At 36.3% G+C, this 18919-nt stretch overlaps 1 protein-coding gene and 1 non-coding gene across 2 annotated transcripts; one reads left to right on the plus strand and one right to left on the minus strand.

Moving 5' to 3' along the window:
• Nucleotides 1-1210: 1210 nt before the first annotated feature.
• LOC107037957 lies at nt 1211-15536 on the plus strand. The gene is made up of 7 exons (XM_015256796.1): nt 1211-1291; nt 5727-5816; nt 7990-8092; nt 8235-8366; nt 10283-10942; nt 13205-13512; nt 13547-15536. The coding sequence occupies exons 2-7, from the start codon at nt 5742-5744 to the stop codon at nt 14000-14002; spliced, it is 1734 nt and encodes a 577-aa protein (XP_015112282.1). The 5' UTR covers nt 1211-1291; nt 5727-5741; the 3' UTR covers nt 14003-15536.
• Trnat-ugu lies at nt 8950-9022 on the minus strand. The gene has a single exon. It is a non-coding gene; the product is annotated as a tRNA-Thr (tRNA).
• Nucleotides 15537-18919: the final 3383 nt, after the last annotated feature.

The raw sequence follows: 18919 nt of genomic DNA on the forward strand, positions 1-18919 counted from the left end.
CTAAGTTTTTTTCACTCTATTTTTCTCCTCTTCTCATCAAGAAAATCAGACGAAAAAACTTAGAAAATTTGAGCCGAGGAAATACTATAGAAAATATCTCAATAGAATAAGTTATATAGAAAAATTGAATTCTATTGACTTTTCCTACTGAATATTTTCTATTGAACATTTCAATAGAATCGGCCAAAAACTAATAGAACAGTTCAACAGAATTTTCTAACGAATTCGATAGGTTTTTCTGTTAAATTTTTTCGTTCGTGCATCTTCGCATACTTCGAATACCGAAAACTCCAAAAGCCCCGAAATTGAAACATTTCAATGCCTCCGCAACACCCGTGAGTGAAAAATAACAAACGATATAACACATTGATTTGGGGGATTGAGCTTGCGCACTGGCGCTGGATGCTACAGAGCAGCTTCCACCGGAGCGAGACAGGTGGCGAATTGTACGAGTGAAAGGTCGGCGTCGCTACGACCGGGAATCACGAACCAACAGGTGATGCTGGAGACACTCCCTAGGACCTCTGCTTCCACATCCCCAATAATAAGTCGCCTCGCGCTGCAATTCCAGCCCCCCATCTCCATCTCCACGGACATCAACACCCAGATGACATGGCATCATCCCCCAATCAACCGAAATAGTGCGGCGGAGTTAAAGGAGATGAGCGATGCCAAGTGATACTGTGCATGTGAAGTTTATTTTGTACATAACAGAGTGATCTTTGTCCCGCGAGACTGTCTGCTGATGTGATGCTGATTTTGCCGAGATCGGACGAGTGACAGATCGATTGGATTCGATCGGATCAACTCCTCGTGGTGAATCACTTAATCTCGTTGAATCATCCGGGATTAATGCGCGGAATAAATTATGATTAGCACTAGCGAGCTTTCACGAGGGCTTCGTCGGCCGCCGGGACTTGCGGCTAGCCCCTCTATTATGAAAATACCGGGGCCAGGGCTTTCCCGTGGTCTTCATTAAAGAGAATATCTTTAACGGAATTCCGCGGCTCGACCGCCGCCCTGCGAGTGAATATACAAGTGATTTTTTACCCGAATGGGGCACTTCTGGTGATCAGTATTATGGACTCCTTTGACGCTTTGTGTTTTGAGGATAAAAAATGCAGCCAACGGGGGAGATCGAACATCACTGGGGTGATGTGCCAGCGGATGTGCAACTGAGTGGATCGGAGGGTATCGTCTAATTAATCACCTGAGGGATATGGCTAGACCCGTGATTATGATGATGCTGTGACACGCGGGTGTTGGGACAGCGATCAAGGGCGGCTAGAAAGTGAGTTTATCGGGGAAATGAAGGGTGGAGCGGGGTAAATTGTTTAGGGGTTACACATTAGATAAAATCACGGAGAACGGCGGATAGTTGTTACTGCAGGATTAAAATTTTTACTGGTACTAAAAAGATTTCGGCAGAATGGTTTTTGGAAATTTTTATGCAGTTTGTGGTTCCGCTGAATTTTCAAGGAATTTTGTCATTAATAATTTGTAATTTCGGGAACAAATCAATGAAAATCGTAATTTTTTGTTGAATTAGTGTACAGTCGGGTACTAAAGTTCATGAACAAAACACATAGGATGCAAGTGCAGGCTGTTCACGAACTTAAGTCCGCGACTGTATAGAAGACCATTAGGATAGGGAATTGAAGAAAATACTTTTTTAAATTTTTAATTAATTGAAAATTTACAATAATTTGTAATAATTTGGTACTGAATATCTGTGTTTTGATTGGAAATTTAAGTATATTGACAAATTTTCGGCTATCTGCTGCAAAATATTTTGGGGGGACGTTTTTTGGAAATTTTTACGATTTTGTTTCACTGAAATTTCAAGGAATTTTCTCACTGAAAATTTATAATTTCAGGAACAAATCAATGAAAGTCGTGAGTTTTCGTTCAATTATTGTATAAAAGTTAATTAGGACAGGAAATTAAGATAAATACTGTTTTGAATTTTCAATTAATTTAAGTAAAATGAGAAATTCCAAGTAAATTGAAGAATTTTCAGAAAAAATTCAGAATTTGATGGAATTTACAATTGAATTCGGAATTACCTAGATTTTTTTCTCCCTAAATTAAATCCAATGTCGATTTCTCAATAATTACTAGTAAACTGTCTAAGAAATTTGATTTTTTTTCCAATATTAACGACAGCAAATACATAAATTCAATCACTAAAGATTCGATTGATTCACGTTTGAAGCTTTCTTGAATGAATATTGAGAACTTACGCAATATTCATAAAATATGAGGGAAGAGAACTCATTTCAAATTAAAAATATTTCTAAAACAAGAGACAATGCTATTTGATGGAAGAATAACCTTCACAAATGACCTAAAAGCCAAAATAACCATAGAACAAACTTCACGGAACATTAAAATGCAAGTAAATATGTTACGAGTCATGAAATCCTTCATTCACCACTCAGAAACTGTTCCTTTCTGTGTTTAATTGAAACATTCATTAATTTCTCAATTCACTTCGTTCTATTTATTCATCAATAAACAATAAAAAAATCATATTCTCCCATTTATTTTGATAAAACCACAATCATCGAGAGTTTCAAAACTTTAATCAGAAATTCTCTTGAATCGGAATTCAATACACAATTCACGAACGAATAAAATTCACGGTACATTAAAATGCAAATAAATATGCAACGAATGATGAAATCCCGTTTTCAATATTCTGAAACTTCCTTTCCCTGCAATTAATTGAGACATTCATTGATTTTTAAATTTTGTTAGCTATATTTATTCATGAATAAAGAAATTAAAAAGAGGATTCTCCCATTTATTTTTATAAAAACACAATAATAAAACAATCTACAATTATTTTTATTCATCCCACGAACAACGAAATCCTTCTTTCACCTAGAATTTCTCAATTTCTCAATTTATTTATTTCCATTTATTCATCAATAAATAAACATAAAAAATCGTATTCTCCAAATGATTTTGATAAAACCCCAATCAAACCCAATTCCCAAATGCCCTGGACCCCAAATTCATGGCAGAATAAAATCCCCTCAACATTCCAACCCAAATAAATAGCAAGAAACTCATTAAAACTAAAAAACCACGATCAGTGTTCAGACATCACTGTAACCCCCATTAAATCTGCATTCAAATAGTAAAGCCATTATTCTTGCCCCCTCGGGAGGTCCCTAATTTCCATTCGCATCTCCCCAAAACCATTTGAATTGATTTCTACCCGACTGCAACCACCGGTGGAAAATTGAGCAGAATCACTCACCTATTTTATTTCCAACAGTTTAAATTCCCCACTCCCTCCTCAGCCCGTTGAATAATCAATTCGTGAGCATAAAACGGAAGTTTAAAAATAAAAAGAGACGACGAGAAATCAGGCCTCAGCATCTGGGAGGGACATTGAATAGGGTGGAATCGATAAGAGTGAGATTTCACATCATCTTGATTCCTCTGACCGCGTGTTCGCCCGCTAGCAGCAGGCATGACAAACAGCCTCGGTGACAATAGACTTCTGGGGTGGGCGAGGGGGTGGGAATTGTTTCACGCTCATGTCTCTCCCTCAGGTGTACAATAGCCAGACCCAAGTCTAATATCCTTTGGCGCGTGTTTTCACATAAAATGTGTCGGTGTGTCAACCCCTATCGATGTACGCGAGGTAACAATATGCCAGGGAAATCCACACGGACATGCAAACACCTAAATTTCGTAGTATTGTGCTCAAACATCGGGGAATGAGTGCCTTTTGAACGGTCTGGAGGAGAATCAGGGCGAATGGGTGGAGAGACGAAGGACGAGATGAAATTAAATATAGGGGCGGGTGGGGTAAAAGGGGCACTTTGGACTTTTTTTAATTATTCATAACTCAGAAACAAATTGATCAATTGAGCTCAGTTTAGGCTCGTTACAAAGGGAAAGAATTGTTCTTTGTATTGAGAAAAAAAATTGTTAAATTTCATCAACATTTCAACCGCTCATTAACATTTTAAAAAAAGTCCAAAGTGCCCGTTTTACCCCACCCGCCCCTATATTTAATTTCATCTCGTCCTTCGTCTCTCCACCCATTCGCCCTGATTCTCCTCCAGACCGTTCGAAAGGCACTCATTCCCCGATGTTTGAGAACAATACCACGAAATTTAGGTGTTTGCGTTATTATCATTATAATTACTAATTCTTAAACATGCGAAATTCATCGTAATTTGATATTCTAAACTTGGATGTCCCGGTCCACCCTCCCTCCCTCTCAAAAATCCAGATAGGGGAGGTTAGGTTAACTCGGACCCTTTTGACTTTTTTAAAAATGCTAATGAGCGGTTGAAATGTTGATAAAATTTAACAATTTTTTTTTCAATACAAAGAACAATTCTTTCCCTTTGTAACGAGCCTAAACTGAGCTCAATTGATCAATTTGTTTCTGAGTTATGAATAATTAAAAAAAGTCCAAAGTGCCCCTTTTACCCCACCCGCCCCTATATTTAATTTCATCTCGTCCTTCGTCTCTCCACCCATTCGCCCTGATTCTGAATTTATGGGTACGATAGGAATCGAATGTATTTCATTGTTCGAATAGTATATCGGTTTTTCCAACTTTATGGAGACACTGAAAAATTAATTTTTTTATTTCTTATCCTCTACGTTTTTTTGCATTTTTTTCATTTCTTCTCGTTGAAATTAGATGACAAAATTCAAAAACATTTATATCCCGTCCATATTCGACTAAAAAATAGTGATTCAAAATTTCCACCGACACAAATGAAAAAAAAATTCTGCCATTCTCTTACCGATCGCACATACCTTTTTAAAAATTTTCAGTCTTCAATTCGTGATTTTTTCAATTCATTGCCATTTATGTCATTCTATTTATTCTATCAAGGGACAAGGATAGGAATCGAATTTAGGGGTATTCTTTTACTATTCGAAAATCAAATCGATTTTGAAAATTACCAGACATTGAAAAATTAATTTTTTAAGTCTTCCCGTCCACTTTTTTGCTTTTTAAAAATTTCTTTCCGATGAAATATTGATATCCCTCTAATACTTGAGGAAAAAAATTGATTCAAAGTTCCCTGCGACATAAAACAAGAAAACAAATCCATTTTCTAGCCGATTATCTCTTTCCGATTCTTTTTTTCTTTTCTTTTCATAATAATAATTGGAATCCGATCGTAGGAATGAGGAGTACCGATATCCTTATACCATATGAAGGGAAAAGCAGATTTTTTAAATTTTCAAGGCTATAAGAGAGATTTTTTTATCACCCGAATGAGATTTCGAGTGATTTGTGTTTTGTGTGTTTGTTTTGATCACGAAAAAACACTTTTTATTGATCGCTAACATGATTCGTTTTCATTCAATGTTGTAATTTGTGAATTAAAGGAAAAAATATCTATAATAAGCATAGGAATGGATAAAATTAAATTCATCTAATTGTGAAGACGGAAATGGAAAGAAGATAAAATAAAATAGTCAATTTCATAATCGACATAATTTCATAATCAGAAAGTATGATTTTTCGGCAGAGCAAATTTTTTCTCAGTGCAGAACTTCGTAAATGCTTTTAATCCTTCATGATTTATCAATCTTTATGGTAACGACCAGGCCCTCTCCATTCACGTCGAAATATTTCTTTATGATGATCCTCACTGATAATCCTCCCGGGGTTGTAATCGGACGCACGCCAGTGTGCTTTGCACTCGACTTATTCAAAGTCAGAGAGCTACTCAAAGTTTCAGAAGTGCAGGATGCCGCAGGGGAGCGTTCATTGGCAAGGGACACAGAGGCGAGCTTGCGGACCTGGTGCTCACTGGAACGTTCAGGTAAATCCGGATTAATGAAATTAAGGGGTGGACCATTAGGGGGATTTCTATTTGCTGTGGAGATCTCGGGTCTCTGCCGGATGAGTGTCTTCACGGTTTCGTGATTAGGGCTTTATGGAAACGATTTTTAATGGGTCAAGATGACTCGTCGTTACAATAATAATCTGAATTCTTTCTATCATTTTCAAAAAATGATTTATCATGATTATGTTGTAATAGTTTTTTAAATTTTATTTTTCAAACATAATAACCATATCCAGAATTAAAAATTTTTATGAATAATTTACAACCAATTTGTTGAATAATGATGTGTATTTTTTATTATGTTTTAAAATGTTTTATCATTGCCATTATTTTCTACTAAAGAATACTTGAGGATCTAATATTCAACGAAACAATTTTCTAATAATTTTTTTTGTTTCAATTTTAAAACATTCAAACATTAAAAAAAAATCAGAAGATTTGTTCATAAGAAAATTCATAAAATAATTGAAAAATGCGAATTATTGATGAACAATTTATGAACAATTAACTTTTCCCCCTAAAAATAATTTTTCCAAAAGCTTGAACAGACATAATTATTGATAATAATAATCATTATTCTTGTTATATTTTATTTATAACAAGAGAATATTTAGAAAATAATAATTCATTGCCAAATTTAATTATTCTTTACTAAAATTCCTAATGCTCGTAATTAATGTTTAACCACAAAAAATATCTCAACATTTTTCCCGACAGCCTCGCCCATTTAATTTATTAAATCTCATCACTCGCACATCCAAATATTTAATGTACAAAGTTTTCCGCATACCCTTTTTTTCCCGTACATTACACGGTTTCATTCCTCTAATAAAATTTTCCAGTGGCACAAAAAACTGAGGTAAACTTGTAAATGTTGCGAGTGGAGGATAGCCCCGAGGGCCAATTAAAAGTTCCTCCAGTGTTCCGCATTTACAGGATCTTTACTGACCCTGAAGAGCCGTTGAAACTCCCGAAAGTTGTTGTGACACAGCTTTCCAAGTTTACGGGATGAAAATAGAAGGCAAAGGTTTCGTTCTCAACATCATTTTTTTTTACTTGGAAGAACTTCTCGTGCTTCAATTATTCGAGAAGAATGGGAGAACTCTTCGCATCGCTTAATGATGCATCATTAGTGTTCAATTAATTTTCTCTATGAATATTGGGAGTATTGATTATTCATATCCATATCGGGTTAATATTCATGAACATTGAACTAAATTCGTGAACTAAAACTAATATTTATTTTTATTCACATTGAATGTGGAGTTTTTTACAATTATTTGGGCCATATAATTAAAAAATTTCATTGAAATGAAGGGATAAAGTTTGAATGAAGAGCTTTATTCGATTCAAATTTGTTGTTTTTTTATTTTCATTTTTATATTTTATTTATTCATTTTCTTACGTAAATAAATAATAATATTGGACATGCTAGTGTCTCGAATTAAGACATTCAGACATGCATTCTAGCTATTTTACTCGAGGATTTTTGCATTCAAAGTTCTGATGTTTCATTTGTTTTTCCAAATATTTCATTCATTTTTTCATAAAGAGATATAACGATACACTAATTTTGGTGATAAAAAATCGCGATGAAAAGTATTTTTCCTTAGAATAATATTTAAGCATATCCAAGTACTTTTGAATATTTTTTCTCCAGTAAAATGCTTGTCTACTTTTGCAGTCGAACATCAGAGCTTTCATTTTAACCCCATTTGACCCTAAGTTTCCGGTCAATGATTTTATTATTTAAATTTTGCAGGTTTAAATTTGAATCTCGATATTGAACCGTTGGAAAAATTTAAAAAATCTGAAAAAAAATTATAAACCTTAAAAATTGCAATTTTTGAAAATTACGAGCATTTCCTATAAATAATTTATAAACAATCAATTTTGCACCATAAAAATAATTTTTTTGGAATCGTAAAAAATTTATTCATATTCATATTTATATTCATATTCACATTCCAAATGTTAAAACTGCATTTATATTTACACTTATTGTACATGATGTGTATATCACTTCCCCTCTGCAATGCGGCTATGTATCCCGTACACAAAAATAAATAATAATAATAATTTAAGACGTCCTGAAGACACTAGTATTCGCAGTGAATATAAAAATATGTTAAATCCTAATTTCCTCAAGGTGGTAAAGGGAAAAGTAACAACGCGATGCCTGTGGCACGCCTGCAAAGCCCTGGGAATAGGCCTCCTACTGATGCTATTGGGTGCCTGCATGGCTACGATAGGTGAGCCCCATTTATCACATTATAACGCCCAACCTATGATCAATTTCCCAATATTAATTCCCATCCAAAGATAATCGAAATTCAAACCAGACAATTAACCAAGCGGATTGCATTATCATTGCCAATGATACGATTATTCCAGGCTACTACGCTGACCAGTTGTCCGTGGCACAGGAGATTAGAGGGAATATCACCGTTAAAGTGAAGAATGAATCGAGGGGATTTCACCTCAATAATCTGAGCTACGCCGGGCCAATCGTCATGGGTGTGGGAGGTGACTCAATTTTAATTTAAAAAAAACAGTAATTAAAATTATCCCTCCACTTGTGCGACATTGTGCCGCGGAAAATGCCTCGTGAATTTTTCACTCCCCCCTTTCTCCATTCTTAATTAATTGAAAACGCCATTAAAAAAAACCGGTGACTTTTACCAATTAAACATCCTCACTAATTGCAACGAAACAATGGCCCTCAATCTCCTGACAACTACGCACTCGTCACCCATTTTTTTTCCAAAAATAAAATCAAATTGCCAGTCTGGTGCATCCCCCCCCCCTCGCGAAATGTCAAAAATACAGAGAATGAGAAAATAAGCCGTATAGCAAGGACTCTTGTGAAAGTGGGACGCTGGCAAATAATCGATCCCCCACTTTGCCAACAGTTATACCAGGCGCATTCGACTCAGCATCTCCCGTCGGCATCCGCACAATCGCGTGATATGCCGGTGAATATATGGGCGATGAATAAAAAAATATTTGAAAAGGCATTTCGAGGACACACGTTGGTCCTTTTGGTCATTTAACGTTTACAATGTGGAGTAGGTCGAGATACAGAGGATAAATGGAAGAAAAAAAAATTTGCCCCCAGAGAGATTTGAACTCTCGACCCCTGGTTTACAAGACCAGTGCTCTAACCCCTGAGCTATGGAGGCTCGCGTCTCTTGGGCTCTCGTTAAGGCACTACACTAGCCGCCGCGAGTATTATTCATAATAAAAATTGTTTTTAATAATTTAGAATTGATTTTCATAATTAAAAAAAATCATTTTGACAAGTTTAGTTGAGAGACTTTATTGAAAAAAATTTAAGGCGAGAATTAAAAATAATTATTAATAGTATATAATAATAGCAATTATTATTGTTATTTTCATTATTAATATTATTGACAGAATTATTTTTATTCTTTCCTCAAACTTTTTGGAATTGATAATTTATTATTATTATTTTATAATGTTCAATTATTGTTGTGCAGTTGTATTGTTATTAGTGTTTATTTTTCACTTTAGAATGCATTCCATCAGATATGCATTCAGTTTGTTGCCTCTGAACTTCTCTGAAGTTAGTGTTGCTCTTGTGAATTAATTACTCGGTGTTGCTAATATTGTTGTTATTAATAGTATTTTATTTCAAAAAGTTCAGCGGAAGAAATGATAAAATATTAATTAAGAAAGAATGAATAAGTGTCGCCACACGCAACAATTTTTTATCTTCGTTTCATCAATTATTTCAAGCGATAGATAAAGGAGATAACGTTTCCCGTCAATTTGAACTCCTCCCACATATACAAATAATCGAACATAAGCCCCGGCACGTACAGTTCAATTAGAGCTATTTTGTGCGAATTACAAGTGAATTTCGTATATTTCCCAAATAAAAATCTTTAAGGGGAGTCTACCATGAGTGACATTTTTCATACATTGAAGATCGATTACATATGTCTGAAAACGAATAATTAGTGCAAACAATTAATTGTTTATTGCTGCAATTTTTGAGCTACAGAGGTTTTTTTTCAAACTTTTGAAAAATTTTGAACAAATTTTGTTTAACATAAAAAATTCGAAAATAATATTTGTAAAAGCTCTCTGTAACTAAAAAATTGGAGGCCCTGGACTATTTTCAACACTTCAAGCGTCTGCGGGGCAAATGAACTATAAATAATTAATTTTTTGCACTAATTATTCCTGTTTAGACACATATAATCGATCTCCAATGCATGACAAATCTCCCTCCAATAGCCCGCGACCATTAAAACTTATAAATTAGTCCGAAGGAATGGAAAGCCTCAATTTCACGATTTTCTACTACCCAACGAATGCAAATGTAAGGTTTCGGTCTCAGTGCCCGCACCTACATCGAGTTTCTCACGTCGTCATCCTCATTTGTCGATAAAATCACTGATAAAAAAATCCAACAGGTTTCATCGTAGTGGCAGCATGTGTGATGACCTTCGAGGCGCGCGATAGCGCGGCAAAAGTCGTGCCGGCGCGATTTCGCTTCAACCAGGGCTCGACGCTCAAGTACGCGCGCCACCAGCGGCCGCGTCGGTCAACCTCGAGTCAAACAACAAAGTGGGACCACCAATTGGGTCTCTTTCGCGTGAACAGGACCCCGAGCCCGAGTACCCACGAGATATCCCGTAAAGCCCTCACCGCGGAGTTCGTGAGGTTCTCGAAGAACCTCGGGGACAAGGGAGTGCCGGAGCATCCGATTAAGAAGAGTCCTAGTGCACCGTCATTAGTCATGAAGAAGTCTCCGTCGAGACGGAAAACATCGAAATTCGCGGCATGCGCGTTACTAAATCCCGAGCTTCTGCAGAGGCACGCGGTTTCCGTGGATAATCCTGGGTACAGTCCTCCGAGGGTCAGTCGGGAGAGCTTGGATAATAATAAGATGAACGGCAGTCAAGTGTCCATGGCGATGGACCTCTATATACCAAATAAAGGACCGGTTACGCTCAAGATTAAGGACAGATCGGACACTGCCAAACGCCATCAGCTCCTTCGGCAGGGGAAAATCGAGGACGTCGAGGATGAAGAAGCTAAGAGAATTCTGTCGAGGAGACAACATCATTCGGGTAAGGAATTTGCAATAATTTATCATGTTTTTCTTTTTGAAAAATCCAGGTAACATTATGTCACCAATTTATTCACCTATAATTTAACTGTCTGTAGGTATTACTATAGCATTGACTGTTGTTAGAAATAGTTATATATAACTATAGGTATGTAGAACTACTAGGGAGCCCCACTCCCTGCTCGCTTCGCTCACCAATCCCGGGCGGGCCACGCCCTCCCCTCGCTCGCTTCGCTCGCCCCCTCCCCACCCCCACTTTTCTTGAGTATGTTCAGATGTTCGTATTCTATAGAAAAAAAAATTGATAGAATGATTATTTACAAAAGGTTTCAACTAACGTCTTTTGTCATGAGACTTGACCATTTATTTATTTACGTAGAATAGTACTAGATATACTCTTATTAATATTTTTTAAGCAATTTGCTCACTCCCCTATTTCTTTGGGTACGTTTAGGTTCTATATTCGTGACAGGTAAGGTATAACACTCTACATTTGTCATTTTTTCTCATTTTTCACATCCATATGACCCTTATGGCCCTTATGACCCTCGTGACCTCGTGACCTTTGTTGTGACCCTTAATTTTGGAGTCTTAATTTCGAGTACCGAATTTTCTCACCAGACGTCAATTAAAATTTTTATAATACAGAGAGATAGCTATAAATATAGCTGATGAAGTTTCTACGAAAAAACGAAAAATTATAAAAGAAGGGAAACTTATAGTGATGATTCGGAATGAGAAAAAAATCAATAGGAATGATCCAAAAGATAAATAATGAATTGAGTATAAAACAAATTGTGAATTTTCTGTTAAAAAAGTCCGTGAAATTTCAGTGAAACTGTTACTTGATCAAAACTGCCAAAAATTGCACCGGAAATTTCAGAATAAAATTCTAATAGTGAATGGCAGGTTCCACCGACAGATTTCAATACTAATGACCATCAGCGGAATCTCCCAAGGAATGATTTACGATGTGCGCCCACCAAATCTGTTCATTATTCATCAAACAAGACTGATCACCTTGCGAATGACATGCACCACTTAATAAATGATCTCCCCTGTGATTCTGGATACTCAATTGACCCTGTCGTCCCCCGAAATTCCACCTTGTCCTCCCAAGAATACATCCGACTCCATAACTCATGACGCCACTCGAATTCGTCCAGATGATCGATTTTGTAGCCCGGATTGAAAACCGCCTGACCCCTTTAATAATAAAACCCTCTCTATTATTGAAACTCAATTTTGACAGACTCGTAATCAAGCCACGGATATTTCAATCGCTCTTCAGTTCAGTTATTACGTAGAAAGCTCTCGAGATAAAACATCTCTATATTTCGTACAATTTTTTTTATGGAGAGAAAACTTTTGTGGTCCTTAATCTGATCCTTGTGACCCTCATTAGGATTCTTAATCTGACCCTCATTATAACCCTCGTAAATCTTATTTTAACCCTGGTGACCTTGAGTTAATGACCTTCGGTTTTTGACCCCTATGTCCCTTATTTGGACCCTTACGGCCCTTAATGACCCTTGTGACCCTTAATATGATCCTTGTGACCCTCACTTAGACCCGTAATCTGACCCTTGTGACCCTTAATCTTGCAACCTTTAATCTGACCCTTGTGAACCTTAATCTGCCCCTTGTTACACTTATTCTGATCCTCGTGACCCTCATTCTACCACTTGTGGTCCTTATTCTGACCCTTATGACTAAAAAAGGTCAATCTTAATCTGATCCTTGTGACACTTATTTAGACCCTTAATCTGACCCTTGTGAACCTTAATTCGACCCTCGTGACCCTCATTCTGACACTAGTAGCCCTTACACTAACCCTCATGACCCTTTTTTTGATCCTCATAACCCTTATTCCGGCCCTCTTGCCCCTTGTGACCCTTAATTTCCCAGTCTTAATTTCGAGTACCAAATTTTTATCACCAGAAGTCGATTTGGATTTTTATAATATAGAGAAATAAACTTCTGTTTATTTGGAAATTACCAACCAAATGATAGTTGGTTTAAATAAAATTTTCATGATAAAACTATTTTGTTCTGTCAGTGTACACTTCAATAAGTTTCGATGATAATGTCTCAAATTATTATTTATGAATCATTTCCGTTATCAATAAAGAAACAATTTTCAATGTGTTACTTCGAATTTAACAATAATTTGACATGAACAGTCGAATAAAACGAAAAAAATTCAGTAAATGTCCCTATTCCCAGAATCCCCTGTACTAACTCGTACGCATAATTTATCCAGATTCAATAGCCAGCCCAATGGGAGCTTACAGCCGATATCCACCCGACTTTGTGCCCCGCAAAAGAGCCTCAATAGACCTCCGATTGACGGATGAATACGGTGCCATGGGTATCCTGAGTCGCGGCAGTTCGCCCAGGGACTTCCGTAAAACCTCGTCCCCGAATTTCCGTAACATGTCGTTCGACAGGTCATCAAGTAGAAAAGCCAGCCTCGAGTTCCGGCGGAGCCCGGACTTCCGTAGGGCTGACTACAGGCTAGTTACACTCAACGATAAATCAATCACCAAACTTCTCGGTGTATCTAATTCTGTCTTGACGATGAATTTACAGGTACATGGATGAGGCTGAAGTGAGGTCCAGGGCAAATACCGGTGAGAGTAGACGACAGCGGCAGAAGCTTAATCACTCAAAGTCCGATGATAACCGGAGGAGATCTTTTGATCGCCACAGGAGGGACTCTCAACAGGCCAGCAGACACTCACTCAACACACCAGTTGTTGTTGAAGGCTGCGGACCTGAATATGAATTGAAGTACTTCACTAGTTTATCATTGGAGAAGGAGGAACGAAGATCGAGTGTTACGGATTCCAGTCACGTTGTGGAGATTGAGGAGACGGAAGTTCATGATGCTAATGTTTCGGAGGAATGTATCGCGGATGATGCATTGCTGGAGGAGCCGGAGTTGGAGAACATGAATGATGTGGAGGTGGGGAAGGATGACGGAGCTTTGGAGGATGAACGGCGGGAAATCGAGCAGGACGGGGACTCGAGGGAGGTTCTGCTGAAGGTTGAGGAGTGAAGTACATTGAATCCTCAGGTTTGAGTCATTGGTTTCCGGACGGATGCCCCGTCTGCAGTTTAAGGGCTGCACTGGAAAAACTAATGTCTGATTGAGACGCTTTTGGCTCCAGATTCAAGGCATTTTTGGGGTCTGTAATTTCGACATTGGCCCAGTCATTCCAGACCTTTTAGGGGTTTTGAATTTATGATTTCGTATTTCTTCTTCTGAATTCTTCATTCGTGTTCTCTCAATGGTCGATTGTGTTGCAATTTGGAATTATGAAAATACTGACGAAAAGTGGTTTCTTCAAAATAACATTTGACATTTTCACGCCCTTCTGATCCAGCAATGGTACTACGTTTGAGTTAATTTGGCATCTCCAACCCTCCCAGTAAATTCAGAACGTCAATAAATTTAAAGAAGATAGATAACTCACTAAACATCTTATGATTCCAGGTCTTAATGGGATTAATATCTTGTAGTTCTGCCGTCATAAATGACTAATGACTGAATAGTCCTCAAGTGTCTTGAATTGAGACAGAAAAAAATGTCTTAAATTTGGTGACTTGCACTTCAAGACATTATGAAAGTGTCTTGTCTATCAAACGTCTCGTTTTTATGATTCAGCCAACCAGATTTATCAATTGATCGGGTCGACAATTAAAAAAAGCGAGGGGTTCCTTCCAACGGAACTACATTGAATGCTATTTGAAGCGATGTCAAACGAAGTTGAAGCACCGACAAGTGATACTCCTCTTTAATACGCCCCAAGATGGGCTGGGGGATCTTGAAAGTCGGTGTTGAAAAAAAACACGTGAAGGAGATTTTTGAAATGAAAACTAGAGAAACAGACGAGTGAAATCATCACAGCTATCAAGAGATGAATCGCGGATGATGTGCATTATTCAGTAAAAGCGAGTGTAAATTTATCTCGAGGGGGAAAATGTCATTTCCAGGTTTCGAATGCGGATAAATGTGAATTGAAGGCACTCGTGATAATGAGTCCACTCGTGAAACGACTCTGATGACATTTTCTGGGGAGAATTTTCCAGTGCCAGCTATATCCAACGTCACGAATTGCGTTTTTGTGATGGGACAATCAATTTTTAAGAACGAATGTTCGATTTTTTGACGGATTGTTTGTTATCTCTCAATTGTTCTCTTTCATTTTGTCTTTCACCATTTGTGGGTGAAGCTCAAACTGCCATACGCAGAAGACGGGGGACAATAGTCTTTCGGTTTGGTGACGGGAGGAGACGGATGAAGGTGACATGATGGGGCACTCTTTCAATTGGATAATGGAAGGAGCGGATGTCATTCACATGGCCGTTCAGGAAATGGGGTCGGGAGGTGCATTGTGCATGCTCTGGCCTACGGGGAAATTCGATTTTTGAGGCATCCTGATGTTTCGAAGATTTTTAGAGGGGTTTTTTCAACGAAAGTTGCCATTTTATGTAAGAAAACAATATGCTCCACGCGAGAATATTTGATGGAGTGGAACAGATTTAATTGAGGGAAATTAACCAACTTGATAGAAGAAAATTTGATAGCTTTCACAAAAATTGAATTTTTGTCGTGTTCATCAGCAAATATCCCTAGAAGAATTCGAACTGTTGGGAGGAAAAAATATAATCTATTGTACGACAATCATTTGATCTGTGAGAGAACTTCGTAGGTTTATACCATAGAATGAATACATTGACGAGGAAAGAATATTTTTTTCCCAAAAAAATTGTCCCCTCGGGATTATTTAGTGTTGCCAATAACACAGTTATCGGCAATAAAATTGTAGTTTCCTCTTGAAATTGTCATTTGTTCCGTGGAAATTATAAGTGTTTATTGGACAAAGATATACTGTACTCAATAACATTCACTTGATAAAACCGGAGCCTCATATAATTCTCTGTATGACGAATGTATTTACTCGAACGACATGTAAATTTCTCACGAGAGCAATTACTACTACGAAAATTATCATGTTTTCGTGGAAACTTTCTTTTTTGTCCACAAGTAAATTGATGTAACACGACAAAAGGTCTCTTCAGAGGAACATATAATTTTTCGGCAGAACTAATTTTTTCTCCCAATGCCGAGGAATGTCTTAACTTCTGTGTGAAAAATGAATGAAGTTGTTCTTAGAGTTTTCATCTGGGATAATAAATAGACTAGATTATCAGATATTTGCCAATGATTTTATTATTCAGAATTTTTTTATTTTTATTTTCTATTCCAAAATGGTAGAAAGCATTTTCAGCATTATTTGATTGAATACAAAATAATTTCCATTATTTATCTCATTTAGAAATTTATCTCATTTATTTACATTTACATATTTACACACTTGAATCTTATTCAGATAATACTGAATACAAAAATTTTTCTCACGCGAATTCAAATTACATTTTCCCAAAGTTAATCCTAGATTGGTCACCATATGAGGGAAACCCCTCGCGTCGTTTTTCATTAATTACAATTAACTGGCAAACCGGAAAAATTAAAAAAAAATTGACTTTGTCAATTGAAGTGTCTAAAGAATTACAATAGTTTCTGGAACAACATATTTCACGAAATTCTTGAAAAAAAAACAAATTATTTTCAACAGACGAATTATTTTTTTCCGTTTTAATTTAAATTAACCCATCCCGCGGCGTTGCCGGAAACTCGCTAAACGCGCCCGGCAGTGCAGAGTGAATTCGGCAACGCTGGACCCTAAATAACACGGCGGGGAATCCCCGCGGAGGTGACCAGACTCGCAGGTTCACGTTCGGTGACCATTGAAATTTAGATCCGAAGGTTATTTCAATTAAATTCAAATCTTTAACGTTTAAATAACAGAGTCATTGCGAAATGTTTGATAATCTATAGTTAAATTGAAACTCTGATGTTTATCTACCGAAGTTACCAAGGATTTTCAAGAAAAAACTCCTCTAAAAATGTCCGAATTCTCCGAAATAATTATCATCATTACATTACATAAAAAAATGGAAAAATCGTTTCAGTTGCCGACATTGTTGAATTACTATCAGATGTATATTTTGTACCTGCGAAATAGTCAAGTTCAGATCCACGCGAATTAGCTGAGAGTATTGATTGGTTATCATTAAATATCTCTAGAGTTACATCCGGACTTCCAGGGTCTTCACATGAATCTCCGGGTACGACGATTTTTTCATAAACTAGTCAACTCATCAATCCGTGTCTGACGGCCTCGAGAATGAATAGGAAAATTTTCAAGGTTTAAACACTAATGTTAGGGCATCTCTAGAGAAAGAAGTGAGACAATGTACAACTCTAGTGTAACAAAACATTTCTATCGTACTCTGGTTTTAGCCGTGTAAATATATTTTTGTACCCTGTGGTGATGCGACAACTGTTGAAATATTGAATATTGAGCCGTGCTGTACAATCATCGAAAATTGTGGAGTCGATCCACATTTTTTAAGTAAAAGCTATTGTTGGAATCTACACTTTTTTTAATCATAACTGATCCGACTTTTCATATCATAAATGTAAATCTATCCAGTTTGTACTCTCCATGGACAACAAATTTCAACTGATAACAGTGAAAAAAGATAACCGAAATGTGGTATAAATACGCAAGAATTGTTGTACTCTTTGAATGAAAAATAGTACTACATGTTGTACTTCGTTGTTTTAGAGATAAGGGAGAATATAAATGATAAATAGATACTAAGTAACAGAGAAAACATAATCGAGCTGTGATGTATACGTTTGTTCGTTATAGTAATCGACCTGAAAACCAGAAACAATCGGTTACGAATGTATTCCAACCTTGACGACCCTTGTTAATCCTATTTTTAATCCAGTAAATCGTCTGGGAATGTATCATCGATGATGTCAATAATTGGTATACTCAATTATCACTGAAGATATGTAAAACGATAGTTTGTTGTGAAATACCCGAATTGTAATCAGAATATCCTTTGCATGTTCATTGTTGTGACATATCAATAAACAAATGATTAACAAAAACCAGGAGTTAATGAATAATATCAAACGATCATTCTTCATCATTGTTTGATTACCTCAACTCGACATCGATGTCATCAGGAATTGTTTTAAAAGAAAATAACAAAAAGGAAAATTTTAACAAATTATAAGAAAAAATAAGACGGAGAATTAATTATTAACATCAAACCATCATTATTCATTATTTTGTTATTAACTTAACGCGTCATCGAGATCATTAACAACTGTTGGTAAATAAAACAACAAAAAGTAAATGTAAACGAGTGAAAAAATTGAATTAATATTAGACTGCATTCGATAAAATAAACTCAAGAGTTCAGAATTCTTCCAAGTACTTGTGAAGGTTGAGGAAGCAATTATCATTATTCAAACAATCTTTTTAATCACCCGCAACCCTATTGTCGTCCTCATCACAATGATAAACTGACGCTATCATTTTTCCCCAGAAATGAAAAGAAAATTAATCAATTCATCGATAAAACTTCGAATAATAATGACGACAATTCCCCCATTCATTGTAATGACATGACCCACGAATTTATGAATAACATCAAACAATCTTTTTTCATCATTTTTTTACTGCCTCAACCCGACAGCAAAATCATCAGTAACTCTTTATAACAGAAAATAACAAAAAAGAAATTTAATCAAATTAAAAGTAAAATCAAACAAATATTCGACTGCATTTTATGAAATAAAATTAAAAGTTCTCGCTTCTCCCGAAGAAATCAATCAAAAATTGAAAAAAATCAATTAACCGATGAAACTTTTTGAATAATAAAGACAACAATTCTCCCCATTCATTGTAGTGACATCAATAAACGAATAATTAACAAAACCCACGTATTAATGAATAACATCAAGCAATCTTTCTTCATAATTTTTTATTGCCTCAACCGGACAGCAAAATCATTAGCAACTCTTACAAAATAAAATAACAAAAAA

The sequence above is a fragment of the Diachasma alloeum genome, unplaced genomic scaffold (genome assembly GCF_001412515.2).
Source record: "Diachasma alloeum isolate Michigan unplaced genomic scaffold, Dall2.0 Dall_scaffold_00276, whole genome shotgun sequence".
In the NCBI taxonomy this organism is placed as follows: domain Eukaryota; kingdom Metazoa; phylum Arthropoda; class Insecta; order Hymenoptera; family Braconidae; genus Diachasma; species Diachasma alloeum.

Excerpts from the sequence above, each read along its gene's own strand:
- LOC107037957 (XM_015256796.1), top strand. The coding sequence starts at position 5,742 with ATGCCGCAGGGGAGCGTTCATTGGCAAGGGACACAGAGGCGAGCTTGC. Across the intron at positions 5,817-7,989 it reads GTGCTCACTGGAACGTTCAG|GTGGTAAAGGGAAAAGTAAC; the intron begins GTAAATCCGGAT and ends AATTTCCTCAAG. Across the intron at positions 10,943-13,204 it reads GAGGAGACAACATCATTCGG|ATTCAATAGCCAGCCCAATG; the intron begins GTAAGGAATTTG and ends TAATTTATCCAG.